Source organism: Enhydra lutris, unplaced genomic scaffold (assembly GCF_002288905.1).
Source record: "Enhydra lutris kenyoni isolate GAN:26980312 unplaced genomic scaffold, ASM228890v2 scaffoldscaffold83, whole genome shotgun sequence".
Classification (NCBI taxonomy): Eukaryota; Metazoa; Chordata; class Mammalia; order Carnivora; family Mustelidae; genus Enhydra; species Enhydra lutris.
Genome location: NW_019154167.1, coordinates 236,262 through 255,938, shown reverse-complemented (window position 1 = coordinate 255,938; position 19,677 = coordinate 236,262). Strand labels below are relative to the sequence as shown.

Here is a 19,677-nt window from a genome sequence, read left to right as displayed (position 1 = left end):
AAAAATATCAGTACTTTCTAATATTTGATTAGTGAGATACAGTGTTGGGGAATTTTTTCATTAACTACCAACTCATTCCATGCTTGACAAAACCCATCCATGTGCTCGTAAGTAGTCTCAATCTTGCCCTTTATCCCTTATAATTTTTAGTTATGTAATATTTGAAAATGTAGCAGAATACATACAAAATATATGTATGTTATGAAGCATAGCTACCAAATGAACATCTATGAATCCAAAATAACATTTAAGAATGAGAACATTTCAAATAATTTTGAATCAACCTGGGGTTTCCTTGACAGTCACAGCCTTCTGCATTCTACCAAGATAGAAGTACCATTTTGAGTTTTCTGTTGTTTCTTAAAGATAGTTTTGTCATAAATACATGTATCTCTAGAGTGTTTAATTTTCCTTTTAAAATAACATAAAAATTTATATAGTTTTCTGTAACTTTTTCTATTTGATATATATATTTTTAACTTTATTTTTTCAGTATTCCAGAATTCATTGTTTATGCACCATACCCAGTGCTCCATGAAATACGTGCCCTCCTTAATAACCACCACCAGGCTCACCTATCCCCCCCCCCCCGCCCCTTCAAAACCCTCAGTTTGTTTCCCAGAGTCCACAGTCTCTCATGGTTCGTCTCCCCTTCCAATCTGATATATTAAGATATATCCATATTATTGTATGTGACTGTGTTATTTCAGTTTCACTTCCATATGACTAACACTGTGTGAACATACTACAGTTTGTTTCTCTGATCTCCTATTATTAAATATTTGGTTGTTCAGGAATTTTTTTTTTTTATTTTTATTTTTTTTTAAGATTTTATTTATTTATTTGTCAGAGAGAGAGAGAGGGAGAGAGAGCGAGCACAGGCAGACAGAATGGCAGGCAGAGGCAGAGGGAGAAGCAGGCTCCCTGACGAGCAAGGAGCCCGACGTGGGACTCGATCCCAGGACGCTGGGATCATGACCTGAGCTGAAGGCAGCTGCTTAACCAACTGAGCCACCCAGGCGTCCCCAGGAATTTTTTTAAATTACAAAATAATCCAGGATTTATACCTAGATATGGAATTGCTGGATTTCACTGAAGTCAAATTTTCAGCTTTTTAAGACGCCAAATTGTGTTCCACAAGAGTTACATCATTCCCTTATTTGTTGTCTCAGTTATTCTCACTTCCTTGTCTTTAATCTTATTTATTTTTTAATTTCATTAATTTTTTACATCCTTTGAAATTTAAAAAAAATGTTTTATTCTAGTATTATTAACATACAGTGTTATATTCATTGCAGGTGTACAATATAATGATTCCACAATTCTGTATTTATCACAATAAGTGTACTCTTCATCTGTGTCACTTATTTCACCCAGTCCCTCATCTGTGTCCTCTCTGGCACCATCAGTTTGTTCTCTTTAAGAATCTGTTCTTTTTTTATTGTCTCTTTAATTTTTCTGTTTGATTAAATTCTTAATTTGAACTCCACATAATGACTGAAATCCTGGAGTATTTATCTTTCTCTAACTCATTTTACTTAGCACTATACCCTCTAGATCTATCCATGTTGTTACAGCAAATGGCAAGATTTTATTCTTTTTTATGCCTGAGTAATCTAGTGTGTGTGCACACATGGGTGCATGCATGCACACAACACATCTTTATCCATTCAGCTATGGTTGGACACTTGAGTTACTTCCATATCTTGGCTATTATAAATAATGCTGCAATAAGCATAGGGGTGCATATATATTTTCAAATTAGTGTTTTCATTTTCTTTGGGTAAATACATAGTTATTTTTTACTTTAAAATAGAAAAGCCACCTGGAAACTAGTAGTCCTTCTCTTCCCATTTCTGGCATAAAAGCCCACTAAACACCCATCTTTATCACTTTATTTTATAAAACTTCCTTATATGTGTTTGTCCTCTGTTTGTTATCTGCCACTGTAAAAGTAAAAAGTTTTCTAAAACTTTTTGTAAAAGCTGTAGCCATTTTTTTAGTTGAAATTCTTTATAGTTACTCAATCCTTTTATTCTTATACATTTTAAAATTCTGCTTATAATACTGCAGAATTGTAGAATTGTATAACCAAATTCTGACAATTACTTAAGTTAAAATTTCATTCATTTAGTTCTTTGCTTGATACAGTGAGAGGGTTTTTTTTCATCCTTTTCTTTACTTCCTTTATAACAGGGCCCAGCTGGTCCCATTGGTTTACCAGGGCCAATTGGTCCCCCAGGACCACCAGGTTTGATGGTAAGCTTGCTTCTGTAATTTCATTTCTCCTACTTTAAAAAAATTTCTCTCAGGAATAGTAATATTATTTCTACTACTTGAAAGTATAATGTATTTTCAATGTTTACAATCTATATTTTTATTTTATTTTATTTTTTAAAGATTTTATTCACCCATTTGACATAGAAAGAGAGCACAAGTAGGAAGAGCAGCAGGCAGAGAGAGAGGGAGAAGCAGGCTCCCCACTGGGCAGAAAGCCTGATGAGGGGCTTGATCCCAGGACTCTGGGATCATGACCTGAGCCAAAGGCAGACACTTAACCAACTGAGCCACCCAGACACCCTATTTTTATTTTTTAAATATTACTTATTTACTTAGAGAGAGAGAGAGCGAGTGCACAAGCTGGGGGAGAGGCAGAAGGAGAAGCAAACCTCCCCCTGAGCAGGGAGCCGACAAGGGGCTCGATCCTGGGAGTCCAAGATCATGACTAGAGCCGAAGGCAGTTGCTTAATGGACTGAGCCACCCAGGTGCCACTAAACATTTCTTTTTTTAATTTATAGGATATTTTAAAATGCTATGGTAAACGATATACATGCTAAGTTATAGCTTCATTTTATAGATGTGGAAAAATGAGGTACATAAAAGGAAAGATTTTAAATAAAATATTTCATTGGTTACCTCTTGATGTGTCAGTGTTGAAGCTGATTCTAGCCATTGCATTAAGTCTTCTAGGGCAGTTCTCTAGTCACTTGATGAAATGTGTTTCTTCAAACTGCAGTTTTCTGTTTAAGAGGAACAAAAATGGGTATTCAGAAAAAAAAATTGGCTCTCATTTCTGAGGGGCCTGTGACAAAACAGTCGGATTGGTGAGGGTAATGAGTCACTCTGCAATGGGATAAGGATTTGTGTATCCTAGAAAAGAAGCAAAAACGTCTAAAGAGCTTGACTACGCAGCTAGTTTTCTTTACTACTTCTGTGGTCACTCATACTTTCTACTGTAATTAAATTCTGAGTATTTTTGCACCTGAAATACTTTGATTTCATTCAAGTCATGTTTTGGACTTAGAACTTTGCTTCTTAAAAGGGCAAGAAAATTGGACTTCAGTCAAAGTAATTTTTCATGTGCCTCTCCATCTCTCATCTACCATATATTTAAGTGACAGTTTTCATTATACCTTTATAGATTGCACAGTTTTGCTTGTGATAATTGGTTCTCTATTCTTGAATGAAGGAAATAACATTTGGTAAATACTAAAAGAATCTACCAGAAAGACTGATTTCTGCTTTCCTGGAAATATCTATGAGAGGATTAGAAAACCCCTTTGTTTAGTCTGTTTTGGTGGTAGACATCTTGCAAAGCATGAGACTCTGGACTATGGCACTTTTTCCTAACTCTGTTGTTACAACATCAGTATACCCTGGGTGTGTTGTTACATCTTGAATTTCCTCAACTCTTGTGGCTATATAACTGATTCACTCTGCATTTCTGAATGTTCCTTCAATTAACCCTGATTCAACAGGTGAAGCAAGGTCTTAGAAATGCCACCAGAGTACAGTATGTAAATGAATAGGTCCATTGAGATCAAAGAGGTGATATACTAGGGCAAACAAATGCCTGTTTAACTTTTCAAGCCTTGAAACATTTCAAAGGCCACATAAAATTAAAACTGAACTAACAAAGTAAATGGATGCTTTTAGAACTAGAGATTTAATTTCCTTAAGACACCAAAATTATTTACCTGTAATTCTGATATGAGAAATTTGATATGTTTGTTGCAGTTAACTTTTGTATTGATTTTTGGCACTTGTGTTACCTCCCTGCCTCTATATATCCTTGTATTTCTTCCCCTACCCACTTGTTTGCTGTCACAGGAAGTCTCCACATTCATTTGGCTTGTTAAAATCAATTTAAATCTGAGAAAAAAACAGGAAAATATTATTTTGAAGGGCTTTTTCAGTCCTCTTTTTTTTATGAAACCAAATAATGATTTTGAAACTGAATAATTTTTTAAATAAACTTATTAATATATCCTTTTTTCCCCTGTGTCTTCTCTTCTTAGGGCCCTCCTGGTCCACCAGGACTTCCAGGACCAAAGGTAATTTTCTTTTATGTGCATTTTATTTGGTGTGAATTCTTTCTGTTAGTGTCAATGAGATTTTAAACTAAAACCTCTCTCTTCAGGGGAATATGGGCTTAAATTTCCAGGGACCCAAGGGTGAAAAGGTGAGTATAGAAAAATGTTGATTATGCAGCCCTCAATTTTATCCTTTCCTCATGATTTGAGCTTGTCTTTTTGCAATTGACTTAGCTTACATTTTATATTATTGTCTGTGTAAATTACGAAATATTACTTTCTTATTAAATCTTACAAACAGGGTGAGCAAGGTCTTCAGGGCCCCCCTGGGCCACCTGGGCAGATCAGTGAGCAGAAAAGACCAACTGATGTAGAGTTTCAGAAAGGAGATCAGGTGAGTATGTAGAGAGGAAATCAATGAACATTTTGCTATAAAAGCAGCATTCCATTAAAATGCATTATAAGCTGGAATATAATTATATGGAAGGTACTTTAAAAATAACAAGAGTTTGAGATAATTAAATTTTTAAAGAGCTTTATTGAAATATAATTTACATACCATACAGTTCACCCATTTAAAGTGTACAATTCCATTCTTTTTTGTGTATTCACAGGGTAGTGAAACCATGACTACAATCTAATTTTAGAACATTCTCATCAGCCACCCTCCAAACCCCATACATATTTGTTGTTACTCTTCATTTCTCCCCAAACTCTCAGCCCTAGGCAACCACTAATCTACTTTTTGGCTCTGTAGATTTCTTGACTCTGATCACTTCACATAAATAGAATCATACAGTATATGGTCTTCTGTGTCTGGCTTCTTCTACTTAGTATGTTTTCACGTTCTTCCATATTGTAGCATGTATCAGTACTTCATTTCTTTTTATGGCTGAATAATGTTCCCTTGTGTGAATATTCCACATATTATTTATCCCTTTATCAGTTGATGAACATTTGTATTGTTTGCATTTTTGGCTATTATGAATAATGCATTCATGTACAAAATTAGGTCATGGTAAGGTCGATGGTCATTGTCTTAGATGACTATCTTCTCTATAGTTCACTGATATACAAAGAGAAAGATGCTATTATAAACCATTGTCATGTTTAGAAATAATTATCTGATACCTTGCTTCTATAGAATAGATGAGATCATACATATCTTTTATAGCACAGTGACCCACCCTTGAACAAAGTGTGTACATTGTTGTTTCACTTAAATGCTAATAATAAAGTTAAGAATTAAGGACAAATTGTACTGAAACTCTACCTTCAATATGGATTGGGTCATTTAATTCTCTGCCAAAATGTATGTGTGTTATATAGACCCTATATCTCCTAGTTTTAGGTATTCTTGCTTTTCATAAAATGTATCATTAATAATTTCATTTCAAGTGTTGTCTTTTTATTTACCTCAAAACTCAGCTTGTACATACATTAGAAATGAACTGAATTAACCAAAGATGGCTCTTGGTTCTTTTGCCTAGCAGATTTCAACTTTGAATTAGAAACATCCTATTATCTTTGGTTATACTACATGAGTCTATAGTTCAGTTTGTTAAAAGTATTCTTAGCTAGCTCTAGTATTAATGTTGCTTTCCTTTCCCCTACTACTGCGTAGGGACTTCCTGGTGACCGAGGGCCTCCTGGACCTCCAGGGATACGTGGTCCTCCAGTAAGTCACCTAAAATTCTTTAATGTCATTTAATGTAAATTAGTATTGATACATAGCACTCCATGAACCAGTGTTAAACCACTTTTGTGTGTACAGGGGCCTCCAGGTGGTGTGAAAGGTGAGAAGGGTGAGCAAGGAGAGCCTGGCAAAAGAGTAAGTACTATGACCACTAATTCTCTTTGGAAAAAATTTTAAATATGTGTTTGTGTGTGTGTAATTTTATTCTTTCCTCTTAATTCCTATTATCTTTGTCTCAGAATATCATATTCATTTATTTATTGTAATAGCAAAGTCTGAAAAGTTTACTTAATAGTCCAAGGCAGGGATAAAGTTTGTTATGTTCTTTAATCTCATACTTCCTAAATAACAAATTTATATTCTTGCATTTCTTTTAATCTTATAGGGTAAACCCGGCAAAGATGGAGAGGATGGCCAACCAGGAATTCCAGTGAGTAGATAAAGCCTGTCCCCTTCACCTCACCCCCCAAAATAACATTTGTATGTGGTTCTAGAGACGCAGGATGGCAAACAGGCTTGGGTTTGGAAATAGTTATTATGACTGAAAATTATACCTTCTCTTTTGAATACAAACTTAAAATTTCTTTGTTAAAAAACAAAGTTCAGATTTTTAAGTCAGATTTATTGAGATATAGCATGTATACAGTAAAATGAGCCATTTTCAGTGTACAGTTCTGTGTATTTTGGCAAACACATACAGTTGTATAATCAGCTTTAAAATCAAAAACAGTTCCATAACCTTCAAAAGTTCCCCCAACATTCTTTTGTAGTCATCTTCTCCCTTACCACCCAAAGCCCCTGGCAGCATTTGATGTATTTTCTATCCCTATGATATTCCTAATTCCAGATTGTCATTTAAGTGTAGTCATATTGTATATAGCTTTCTGAATCAGGATTCTTTCACATAGCATAATACATTGTACTCTTTATCAATAGTTCATTCCTTTTATCGCTGAGAAGTATTTGTTTGTAGGGATGTATCAAGATTTGTTTATCCATTTGTCCAGGGGAGGATATTTTGGTTGTTTCCAGTTTGGGCCATTATGAATGAAACTGCTCAAAACATTTCACATACAGTATTTTGTGTGAACATAAGTTTTTTTTTTCAATAAAAGTTTTGACAGATAATTACTACAAAATAAAGTAGAAAATAAAAACATGCAAGTCTAGGAATATTATTTCAAGCAGCCTTAGTATCAAGAGTATGCACAATAGATGTTAAAAGAGGTTTTCTGCGGTGACTAACATAACATAATAAAAAAAAAAGGTTTCAAGAACAGAAAATTTGATGAAATTTTGGAGACCATTCTGAAGGAAAGCAGTAATTCTTAACAAGATTAGAAGTTGGAAGTCTTAAAATCAGATAAATTGGTTTCCAGATGATTTTGCCAAATAGGCAGTCCTCAATTTGTAAACTCTATAATCACAAATTACTTTAACATAAAATGGTTTAAGGGGAGGCACATTCAGGGCCTTAGCTCCTGACAGATTGGTCTTTGTTTCATGGTTTAGGCTGCCATGATAATCAATAATTACCTCTGATTGGTTTTGACAGATATCTTCAGGAAAAAGACTGTTCTCTGTTTTCACTGGCAAAACTCAAGTCAGGTCAAATAAAGATAGTCACCAGACAGGTCAAAAAATGACAACTCTTTGGGAATAGGTACTTGAAGAAGCTCCATCCTAGTTCTTTCCCTTCCATTTGCTGCTACGCTGCTGGTTTTCACCTTGATTGTGAACTGTTGGTTTTCAAGGATACCATGGGGCTGAGGAAGGGTGTTGGAACTAGAGCAAGTTAAAATGTCACAAAGCTCTGTGATCTTACCAAGATTAAGTCATTTTGTTTTCCCCAACAAATACTTCCTGGATTGCTACAAGCCTTTGGTTAATTTCTAGTGTTCTAAAAAAGTTGACTCTGACCATTTTTTGCCAGTGTTCTTTGTTGCTTTTATGGAGAAGAGGGCGTTTGGACATCTTGACTCTACCATTTTTTTTTATTATGTTATGTTAGTCACCATACAGTCGTCAATTATTTTTGATGTAGTGTTCCATGATTCATTGTTTGCATATAACACCCAGTGCTCCACACAATACATGCCCTCCTAAATACCCATCACCGGGCTTACTCTACCATTTTTGCTGATGTCACCCTGATCTCTATATTTTAAAGGGTTTGCCTGGTGATCCTGGTTACCCCGGTAAACCAGGAAGGCATGGAGAAAAGGTAAGAATTTTAATACTTTGAAGTGACTGGTTTTATTCTACTTAACATAATCCTTTTCTCTTCCAAGGTTTTTTAATTTTTTAATTTTTTTATGATTTTATTTATTTGACAGACAGAGATCACAAGTAGGCAGAGAGGCAGGCAGAGAGAGAGGGGGAAGCAGGCTCCCTGCCGAGCAGAGAGCCCGATGGGGGGCTTGATCCCATGACCCCGAGATCACAACCTGAGCCGAAGGCAGAGGCTTAACCCACTGAGCCACCAAGTCGTCCCCCAAGGTTTTTTTTAAAGATTTATTTTATTTTATTTATTTGAGAGAGAGAGAGGGCACGAGAGGGTAGTGGTCAGAGGGAAAAGCAGACTCCCCACTGAGCAGGGAACCTGATGTGGGACTCAATCCGATCCTGTGACTCAAGGAGCCGAAGGCAGTTGCTTAACCAACTGAGCCACCCAGGTGCTCCCAAGGTTGAGTTCTAAATGAAAAATTTCTTAATAACTAGCTTTTGTGTTCAAAACATACCTTCTTTATTCATCTTTTGGTGTTTTGTATCATTTCCTCTAAACTTTCATTCATTGTCCTAAATCACAATCCATGTGATGGAATACATGAAGAATTGTTTAACTTTAGCATTTCCATTGTGAAAAGTTGGTGCCTTCATTTTGAGCATGAATCGGCAAAACTTTTGTTTTTTAGAAAGTGGATTCAGCTCTGTATTAGTGAGGTCCTCATACTAAAAAGGCTTGTAGCTGTGAATTTAGAATGTCTCCACTAAACATTTCCATTCTCTTTGCAGTCATTGTCTGAAAGTCTGTGGCTAATTCTTTGTCACTTTTTTTTTTCATTTGGCTATACAGCCTGACTGGAAGTCATTTATTTAGTTATCTATTTTAAAAGTGACTTTGAAAAAATGTACAAAGCACACATTTCCCTTATTTATAGCAGACCACAAAATATCAAGTTTTCTAATCTCTGTGGTCTCTAACTGCCTTATATGAAAACTAATATTGAAAAGCATTTTTTTGCAAGCAAGGAAGAAAAGGTGTTACAAACTTGAATGTACCCAGAGGGCGCATGTTTAATGGTGATTTATCTCTAAACTAGATCAACTTCAAGGTTGGACTAGGAGGCACAGCCAGAATAAAGGAACATAATAAATACTCAGACAACAAGATTTTTTTTTCAAGTAGTAAGTAAAGTGATAGGACAGAATAACTCTTTAAACTAAATAAATGAAGCTTTTAGATAGATGAAGAGTTCCTATGAACAAGTCTAGAACAAAAACAGGGTTGAGAAAGACATCTATCTTGGGTCTTAGCCAGTAGAATAACAGTTGCATGCTGTGTTTTTCGTGCTGTTGTACCTACTAGTTTATAGTAACTGTTTTTTCTCTGAATTTGTCTTTCATTAGTTTCTAAGAGGAAACTCACAAAGCAATTATAATTAATTAGTTGTTGCTGATTACAGTTAAGTCCATCAGCTCTAAAGTATCTGTCACTAATTGAAATATCTGAGACAACATCATGGGTCTTCCCAGACTTATTTTAATACTGTCTCATTGCCTTAAGTTGTGTTTCTCTTGGAGATATTTTATTATGGATTCCTGGGTCTTTCTGAAACTTAGTTATCTGCTATGTTTTTAAGGAAATTGGTGTTTTTATGTGATTTTTTTTTTTTACTAATCTACTTTACACTTATATTAAACAGGGCCAGAAGGGTGACATTGGCCCAACTGGGCCTCCTGGACTTGTAAGTTTTGTTTTTTTTTGTTTTTGTTTTTGTTTTTAGTCTTCATTTAGCAAATTTATATGAATGCATTCTTATTTTTGTGCCTTAGTATTCCTATCCTTTTCCTCATAGAACACAAAATTCCAAGTCATTGGTAACTTCTACTGGCTTAAAAGTCTACATCTAAAAACTTCAGTAATGTTAACCTCAAAGACTTTGTATTGTTCTTCCTGTATGTTACTTCTCCATAGTAAAGGTTCAAAATTATGGCACTGGGTTGTTTTGCATCATGAATGCCAAGTTATTTCTCAAGTAACCAGCAGGTGGTGCAAGTGTTGCTTATAAAGGTTCAATAAAAGATACTTGGGAAACTAGGGATTGGCCCTTTCCCCTGCAGAGCTCTGGAAAGATGGATTTGGTCTTAATAGGTTTTCTCAGTTAGTGATTGTCTGATTCACACATCTTTCTTCCTTGGGTATGTGCTTTCTGGGGGCTCTTAATCATATGTAGGAAACTGCTCTATGAAAGAATAATTAGGGGGTTTGCAGATTTTGTCGTGTTTGCATTCACCACGAAATTTAAGTCAAATATATTTCCAATCTTATTATGAATAAAATATCATTACTACAGTTTGACATATTGGCTTTCGTTTGGTTAAAATTTGGTAAGACTCTTGGTTTTATACTGCCTTGAATCTGTAAAGGTGCAGGTGTCATAACATCTATATATTCAGATGTTTGGGTAACATTAATTCTTGCTGTCCATAGTAAGTCTCAGATATTGATACTTAGTACTTAACAAATCTAATGAGGATATACTTAAAGATCTTAGACAGTTTTTATTCACTTTCATTTTAAAATCAGAATTTTAGTTCTCTGAGAAATAGTTCCTTTATAAAATTAGATAATAACATTTTTAAAGATTTTACTTATTTATTCATGAGGGATGGAGAGAGAAAGGGAGACAGAGGAAGAGGGAGAAGCAGACTCCCTGCTGAACAGGGAGCCCAATGCGGGACTCAGTCGCAGAACCCTGAGATCATGACCTGAGCTAAAGGCCAACGCCTTTATCTGACTGAGCCCCCCAAGTGCCCCTGAGATAATAACATTTTGATAAATATCAGAAGAAATGGAAATTTTAAAAAAGATTTTATTTATTCATTTAGCAGAGAGGGAGAGTACAAGCAGGGAGAGCAGCAGGCAGAGTGAGAGGGAGAAGCAGGCTCTCCGCTGAGCCAGGAGCCCGATGTGGGACTTGATCCCAGGACCCTGGGGTCACAACCTGAGCCGAAGGCAGCTGCTTAACAAACTGAGCCACCCAGCTGTCCCAGAAATGGAAATTTTGTGAATGTATTCCTATCCAGCAGCTCACTTTCCCTTTTGAACTATCATCTCCATTCCAGGTCGCACAACTTTCAGTCTCCTTTTGTCTGAATAGTTCTATCCAATAGAATCAGGATGAAATATTGTACTTTGGCAGTAGGTGTTGATTTGTATGCCAGCTCAACATTTGCTTAAATCTAAAGCTTAATTATCATTATAGCTCTATGAGATTAATTTCTTTATATTTCAGTTATTTAACATGAAATTCTTTAGACAGTGAGATTCTAATAAGACCAAGAGAAAAGGAGTGATCAGTCAGTTGATTCTAATCAATAAATCCCTCCTAAAAGAGATGAGTTTGTTTCATTTTGTTTTAGAGGAAGAAAGAAATGTGGGTTGATAAAGAGAAAGATTGGGAGAAGGCATTATAGATATTTGAAATGGCATATTCAAAGCAAAGGGCAGGAATGTGCAAGATCCATGAAGTGGTTATAACCAGATAGACCTCACTCTCCTAAAACTTCACTGCTAGAAATAACAGGAGATGAAATAGGTGAGAGAGGTATGGAAAGGAGAAGAGATTTGACAGAGTCCATGGTGAAAAGTAGCATCAGACATAGTAAGAAGTGGTGAGCAATTTTGAGTCCTTAAGTAGGATAGCTAACACAGAGAAATTGATTTTTAAGGAAGTATATCCTAGCAGTAGATTGGATTGAAAGGAAGAAGCTCTGAGGTGCTTGTTAGTCCAAGTGTAAGATGGGCATAGTGGCTGTAGCAACAGGAAAGAAGGAGGTGAATTAGACATTTTCAGTAAAGAATTATCAGGCTTAGGTAACTGGAATGAACTGAATGTGATAAGAGACATCAAAAAAAAAAGTTCTAGCTCAAAAGCCTAGGGCTCTGAGGGTGGTAATATTATTACTGGTATTTAACAGTTTCTAATCAGTTGCAGGATAGGAGTGATATGGAATGTGGCTCATAATATGTGTACTTGTCTTGATGATAATTGCATGCAGAGCTTTGTGAAAATGATGACACTGTAATTGTGTGTAGCTGATAGGTTATTTTTAGAACAAATCACTTCCCCTTTGAGTTCCTTTATTTTTTTCTTTCATAATAAAGGTAATTCCTAGGCCTGGGACTGGTGTAACTGTAGGAGAAAAAGGAAACATTGGATTACCCGGCTTGCCTGGAGAAAAAGGAGAGCGAGGACTTCCTGGAATACAGGGTCTGCCTGGCCTTCCTGGACCTCCAGGTAAAAGAGACTGTACTTAATGTTCTTGTGTTTGTAGCATCTTTCCTAATCCACATGTCTGGTATTATCATACTAGTTTCAGGATGAGCAGGGCAGTAGAAGACATGCGTATTTTTTAATTGACGGATACTTCTCAACTCGTACTATAGCCTTTCTCGCCAAATTTCTCACCTGTACTTAAAAAAAAAAATCCATTGGATAGTTCCCTTTTACCCCAAAAATACAATTTCTACCTTTTATTAATAAACTGCACCCAGTGTTTCTGTGATCCAAAATGAATCATTACGTTTTTCATTCTGCTATGGAAGGGAATGCTATTCTAATAATGCCTAGTTTTATAATATTTCCTGTATTAAAATAGTAATTGACACTATCCACTTAGAATTCCAAAAATATATCTATGTAGAAATCCTTATAGTGATTTTGCTGTGCAGTAAAATTTGGGGGCTCAGCACTGAGTGTTATATCATTCCCTTATTGGAGATAGATAATACAGTAGAGCATTTCTAATTTGGCCATAGACTGAGTAGCACCCTTGTCCAGCATGTGTATTTGGATGTTCTCTAAAATGAAGACATAATATGGATTTATGTAAAATATGAAAAGGCATCTGGCAAAGCACCTGGCAAACATATATGTTTAATAAATTATTGGTCCCTACCCTTCAAAAATTTGACTAATGAATTAATAACATAATGAGATGAGTGATACTCAGTGATCCCCCCAAGGAGAAAGAATAAATGTGGGTTCTTTTCTTTCGAAGGATACACTTTGAATTTCTAATATCAAGGTAGCAGACTAAACACATACTATGTCTAGAAAATTCAGGTAAGGAATTCTTTCAGGATGCAACAAAAAAGTTATAGGATTAGGTCATATGAAAGAAAAATTAAGAGACAAGGGATAAACCTAGAAGTTCTAAAATTTACCATGCAGGAGTTCGACGAGGAGAGAATGGGACAACAGGCAATATTTGCAAAATTAATGACTGAGAACTTCTATTTATTGAAAGAAAACACGAGTCCCTATGAAAGTGTATGAATTACCAAGCAAGAGTAAGATAATAATACACAAATACATAATGACATATTGTAGGGACATTTTAGAATTTAAGGATAAAAAGAAACTCTTAAAAACTCTCTGAGGGAAAAGGCAGACCACCTACAAAGCAATGAGAGTCAGAGGAAGATATTGGAGCATTTTCAGAGTAATAAAGAAAAATAATTATGAATTTGGGATTCTTTATTACATCAAACTGTTATTGTAGTGTGAAGATAGGATACTTAGAAAATTTCCCACCTCCAGAACGTCTCTAAAGTAGTTACTGGAGGGTTTAGTCTAAGAAGAGGGAAATGAATTCAGGATGAACTTGGGGGTGGGAATGGGTGAAATATAAGAATGAATGGTTAGGAAAGATATTTTGTGGAACTATGATTATACACATTGTTACCATAGGATGAGGTGATGCAGAGAGAAGAGGGGGAAATCAATCATAAGGTTTTTTTGTCTTATTAGCAAGAGAGAATACTAATATTATTAATTCTCAGTTTTTAGAAAAATGTAAGTTTAAGTACATAGGTCAGAATTTTAGTAGTAACCACTAGAGAAGACTATAAGTAAAATGCATGACTTATACATCCTTTGAGAAAAGAGAATAACCAGAAATCTGGATTTACATAATATAATTTAGAATTGGGACAAAACAGACACAGACAAACTTTGGTAAATAGAAAATAAAATATAAGATGACGAGAAGTCAAAAACAAATCAGCAACTCCAATAAATTTGAAAGGACTAAACATTGATTAAAAGACAAAAACTAAAATAAAATTGAAATACGAATATATACTGTGCATAATAGGCCCATTTAAGTTAAAAGGACATAATTTTTTAAAATAAAGCTGTTGAAAGGTATTAGGGAAGTGCTATCTAAAAGAAAGCTGGTTTAACAATTCTAATACAGTATGAAATAGAATTCAAATCAAGAAGTACATTACAAAGAGAGATATTTCATATGGATAGATATAGACAGATTATACCACAATGATGTAAATGTCATGAAACTTTATACATCTAAAAATACAGCTTTGAATATATAAAGTAAAAACTGAAAAACTACAAGTGATAACATATTAAGGAGGTGAAAAATAAATCAGGATATAAATGATTTAAGCAACACTGTCAAGCTGCATATGTGGGAGAAAGAAAAGCTGTGTGCAGCAAAGTATATACATTCTTTTCAAACTTATGTGAAACATTTACAAAAATCTACTCTCCTAGATCAGAAAAAATCTTTCATTTTTAAAAAGATTTATCTATTTATTATTGAGAGAGCAGGTGTACATTTGCACACACACAGACACACAGGGGTGCAAGTTTGGGGAGGGGCAGGAGAGAATCTTAGAGCAGACTGGAGCAAGTGCCACTGAACTTGAGCCCAGTGTGTGCCTGGATCCCACCACCCATGAGATTACAACCTGAGCCGAAACCAAGCGTGGGACACTTAACTGACTGAGCCAAACAGGTGCCTCCTGAAAAAAATCTTTTAAAATTATTTTTAAATAATGGGATGCTATACAGAAATAAAAATGAACTTATAGCCACATTCAAAAATATTGGAACTTTACAAACATAATGAAAGAAGCCTAACATAAAGGAGTACATTCTGTATGATTTCATTGCAATGAAGTTCAAAAACAAGCAAAACTAATTCAGAAGTTAGAATATTTGTTATCCTTAGGAAAGAGAGGGCAGTGACTTGGGATGGGTAGATGAAGGGGCTCCTGGAGAGTTGGTGATGTTCTAGTTCTTGGGGGTACTGGTTACCAGATGTGTTCCTTTTGGATAATGTATTAAACTGTATACCCTTACACTTTTTGGTATGTATGCCATGCTTCAACATGCAAATCCAATCAGCTTGACCCAGAATTTTTTTTCTGGTTAGTACTAAGGTCAGCTGGCATAGCATTTGGTCCAAGACTCTGGAATTACATGATCTTGATCTCCATTCATATCCTGGATTTAACCACTTCCTGTCATGGAGATCTTAGCCAAGTTATTCACTCTCTGAGTTTCAGTTTCTTCATCTGTAAAACAGGCTTATTATGCTACCCTGTGTATAGTTATTAAGGTGATTAAATCCTCTCAAAAAATTAAAAAAATTCTTTGCAGGCTATGCTCTGTGACCACAGTGAAATGAAGTTAGAAATTAACAGCAGAAAGCACCAAATATCTTTACATTTGTATATTAAAATGAACATATGTAAGTAACTTTGGAGGTAAGCAAGAAATAAAGGGAAATGAATAAATGCTAAACAACCTTATATCAAAACTTATTAAGCATAGCCAAAGTGGTGACCTTAATGTATCACAAATTAATGATACTAAACATAAATGAGCTAATTTGAAAAAATAATAAGATCTGAAATAAGCACAAACAAAATAGAAGGAAAAACTTGATAAAGGTAAAAATAAGAAAAAAATATGATCAAGAGAAAAACAAGAGAAGGCACAAATAATATCAATAAAGTATTATTATCATAAATACAATTAAATTTTTTTAAATTACAAGAAAACTGTAAAACTCCATCAATATATTGGAAATTCTAAATGAAATATCCATTCCTCATGAAACAAAAAACACAAATTACTAAAATTTTCCTGAGAAAGTAAAAAAACCTTAGTAGATTAATTACCATGGAAGATTTAGAAATGTTAAGGATTTCTATAAAAAAACATTTTATAGGTGGTTATATAGTTTTGTGGATAAATTCTAAGATGTTGGGTGAGTAATTCTGATATTTTACAAACTTTTTCAGAACTTTTTTTTAAAAAAGGACATTTAATTTTATAACATTGACACCAAACCACCAAGGAGATAGCACTAGAAATAATTATAATTCACTCTCATTTATGAATATAAAAACAACAATCCTAAATAAAATATTTGCAAATCCAGAAAAACATGAAATAATATGATGATATGACCAACTAGATTTTACCCTAAGATTTCAAGGATGGTTCAACATTATTGTAATTGACTATATTGATAAATTAAAAGAGAATGGGCCAATATTTGCTAAGAAAAGAGTAAAATTCAATGCTCTTTCAATTTTTGAAAGGTAAAAGAGTTATCAGACTAGGTTTAGGGACGCCTGGGTGGCTCAGTGGGTTGAGCTGCTGCCTTTGGCTCGGGTCGTGATCCCGGGGTCCTGGGATCGAGTCCCCTGTCAGGCTCCTTGCTCGGCAGGGAGCCTGCCTCTCTCTCCGTTTCTGCCTGCTTGTGTCCTTTTTCTCTCTCTTTTTCTGACAAATAAATAAATAAATAAATAAATAAAATCTTTTAAGAAAGGAAAAAAAAAACTAGGTTTAAAAGGGAACTTGATGAAGCTGCTTCATATAGGAAGTATAGGACTGTGTAGGAAATGTCATACTTTTTGTGGTAAACATGAGGAACATTCACATTCAAGTAAAAAATAAGATACACATACTCAGAATTGTCTATACCATTTGTCCTTACACTGGAGAGACCAGCCAGTACACTACATCTGGAAGAAAAAAGAGGTGTAAGGATGGAACAAAACCCCAAATTTGAGTTATTCACAAACCCTATTATCATCTACCTAGAAGGCCTAAAAGAATCAAATGACACATTACCAGAACTTAGTATGTTTGCAAGGTGGACAGATATGATAGTTGCATACTTAAATAATTTGTCTTTCTTTTTACCAGCAGTAAAAAACTAAAACGTATAAGAAAAACAATCCAGTTAACAATAGTAATAGCAATAAAATTCACAGTAGTAATCAAATTAACCCATGAACAAACCAAACAAAAGATGTGTAAGACCTTTTTTCAGAGTTCTATAAGATATCATTAAATAATATAAATTAATAAATAATGGAGAGACCTAATTTCTTGATATGAGAACTCAATATTATAAACAGATGATTCTCTCAAAATTTAATATTTAAATTCAAATAAATCTCATTTAAAATTCCAGTATTTTTTAAATGAAACTGACAAACTGATTTTAAAATGCACTTAGAAGATAAATTTCTAAGTCTAGTAAAGATGGTTTTTATTCATTTTTCAGCTAACATCTTCTTTCATGAAAATAGAAGCATTTTCTTTTTTTAATCCTATTAATACTTTATTTCTGAATTTTTCCCAAAGCATTTTCTTTTTTTAATTTAAATTCAATTAGCCCACTTATAGTATATCATTATAAAGATGGTTTTGAAAAAGAAGATGTGTATATTTTCCTTAGCAGTTTTGAAAACGTTATTCAAATCATTTATAATTATAATGATTATTTTTATTATTATAAAAAGATGCGTTCATGTTACAGGAATAGGTAGTGCAGAAGAATGTCCAGAAATAGAGCCATGTTTGCATGAAAACTTTGAGATGCTTCTTTTTCTCTTCCTAATATTTTCTAGTATTTCTTAGATTAAAAGATCGTAACATCGAAGAAGAGCAAGTAGAGGGTTGTTAGTACATTTCCCAAAGTAGTAAAGCTACCTTAAATTATTCTTTCTTACACTCAAACTGGTAGTTACATTATTTAAAACTTTTCATGCTTTTCCAGATGTCAATTCTTAAAGAAAAAAATAAGAACATAACTGGCATTATACATTAAAGGAAGATCTTATCATTATTTACATCTCATTGAGAACTAAAGTAGTATCTCTAAAATAAGATCATTTTGATCACTTTATTTTTTTAATCTTAGGGACTGCAGTTACCGGTCCTCCTGGCCCCCCCGGCTTTCCTGGAGAAAGGGGCCAGAAAGGTGATGAAGGTCCACCTGGAATTTCTGTTCCTGGATCTCCTGGACTTGATGGACAGCCTGGGTCTCCTGGACTTCCAGGGCCTCCTGGCCCTCCTGGCCCTCACATTCCTCCTAGTAAGCTATACTTTTCTCCTAAATTCTGTGGGTTTTGTTTTGTTTTCATTCGTAGGTGAATCCAGCTGAAGGTTTGCACTATTCTACTGCTTTTTCTACTTTTGATTTTTGGTGATTCTTTGATGTTTAAATTATCTCTTGAAATTATCACCAATATTATATCTTCCTTTTGCTTATAGGTAGTTGTATTACTGCAGAGAAGTAACTGAAAATAGATCTTTTTTTTTCGAGTCTGCTTTCTTTTTGTTTAGTTTTCTGGATATTTCGCAACAATTAGTTTGCTATCCTTTATCTTGTCTCAGGTGATGAGATATGTGAAGCAGGCCCTCCAGGCCCTCCGGGATTGCCAGGTGATAGAGGACTCCAAGGAGAACAAGGAGTGAAAGGTTTGACCCCCATAGTCATTCCTTCATTCTTTCAGATCTTCAGCCAAATGCCCTATATCCTCCACTCTACCTTAGTCACTCACTGTTATGGTCTTACTCCCAAGACCATCTCATCACCAGTAGTGCACACTTACATAATCTTGATTTCATGAATTCCATTTTCTGACCACTGTATCCTTTCTAGCTCACTACCTATAATAACCTGACTCCAAGATTACCTCAGCCTCACTGATACCTACCAATTTTGACTTCCCCTCAACCTTTTGATATTCTTTCTTCCCTCATAACCTATAAATGTCAGGATCAATCATTGTAAACAATCCCATGTATAAACCCTTGCCTCCTTCACCCTTCTCTCACTTGATTGTATGAACTCACTTGGAACAAAAGCCTAGTTTTGGTATTTCCAAATGATCACATCTTCTGAGCCTACACCTTCTCTTCCCTCCTCAAATTTTTAACACCTCCTCTTCCATTCTCATGTTAAGATTCTGACCTACTTCTACTTCCACTGACCAACTGAAGCAGTAAGAGAATTTTCACAGATTACCACTATCACATTTACCTACCTACTTGAATCTGTGCACATATATTCTGCACTCCAGCCTATTACTATCACTGCTCTTATCTAAAGCCAGTTCTTCTATTTGTACAGTAGATTCCATTCCCTCTTGTGTTCCCAAGGATTTCATTCCAGAAATTCCTGCCTCTCCCACATTGTCAGTTTTTCCCTTTTACTGGATCATTCCTGGCGGCATACAAATATACCTTTTTTCACCCAACTAAAAAATACCTTATCCCACTTTCCCTGCCAGAGATCCTGCTCTATTCCCTTGCTCCCATTGCAGC

General features: G+C 34.9%; 1 protein-coding gene across 1 annotated transcript in view; it reads left to right on the top strand.

The window, feature by feature from the left end:
- The window catches only part of LOC111161271 (collagen type IV alpha 5 chain), a 246,161-nt gene that overhangs the window by 132,557 nt on the left and 93,927 nt on the right, over positions 1-19,677 (top strand). The window contains exons 10-21 of the mRNA XM_022524848.1: positions 2,197-2,259; positions 4,300-4,335; positions 4,422-4,463; positions 4,616-4,708; positions 5,939-5,992; positions 6,089-6,145; positions 6,396-6,440; positions 8,181-8,234; positions 9,937-9,978; positions 12,402-12,534; positions 18,269-18,442; positions 18,745-18,828. Coding sequence (XP_022380556.1) covers positions 2,197-2,259; positions 4,300-4,335; positions 4,422-4,463; positions 4,616-4,708; positions 5,939-5,992; positions 6,089-6,145; positions 6,396-6,440; positions 8,181-8,234; positions 9,937-9,978; positions 12,402-12,534; positions 18,269-18,442; positions 18,745-18,828 — 877 coding nt within the window. The remainder of the gene's footprint in view (positions 1-2,196; positions 2,260-4,299; positions 4,336-4,421; positions 4,464-4,615; positions 4,709-5,938; positions 5,993-6,088; positions 6,146-6,395; positions 6,441-8,180; positions 8,235-9,936; positions 9,979-12,401; positions 12,535-18,268; positions 18,443-18,744; positions 18,829-19,677) is intronic.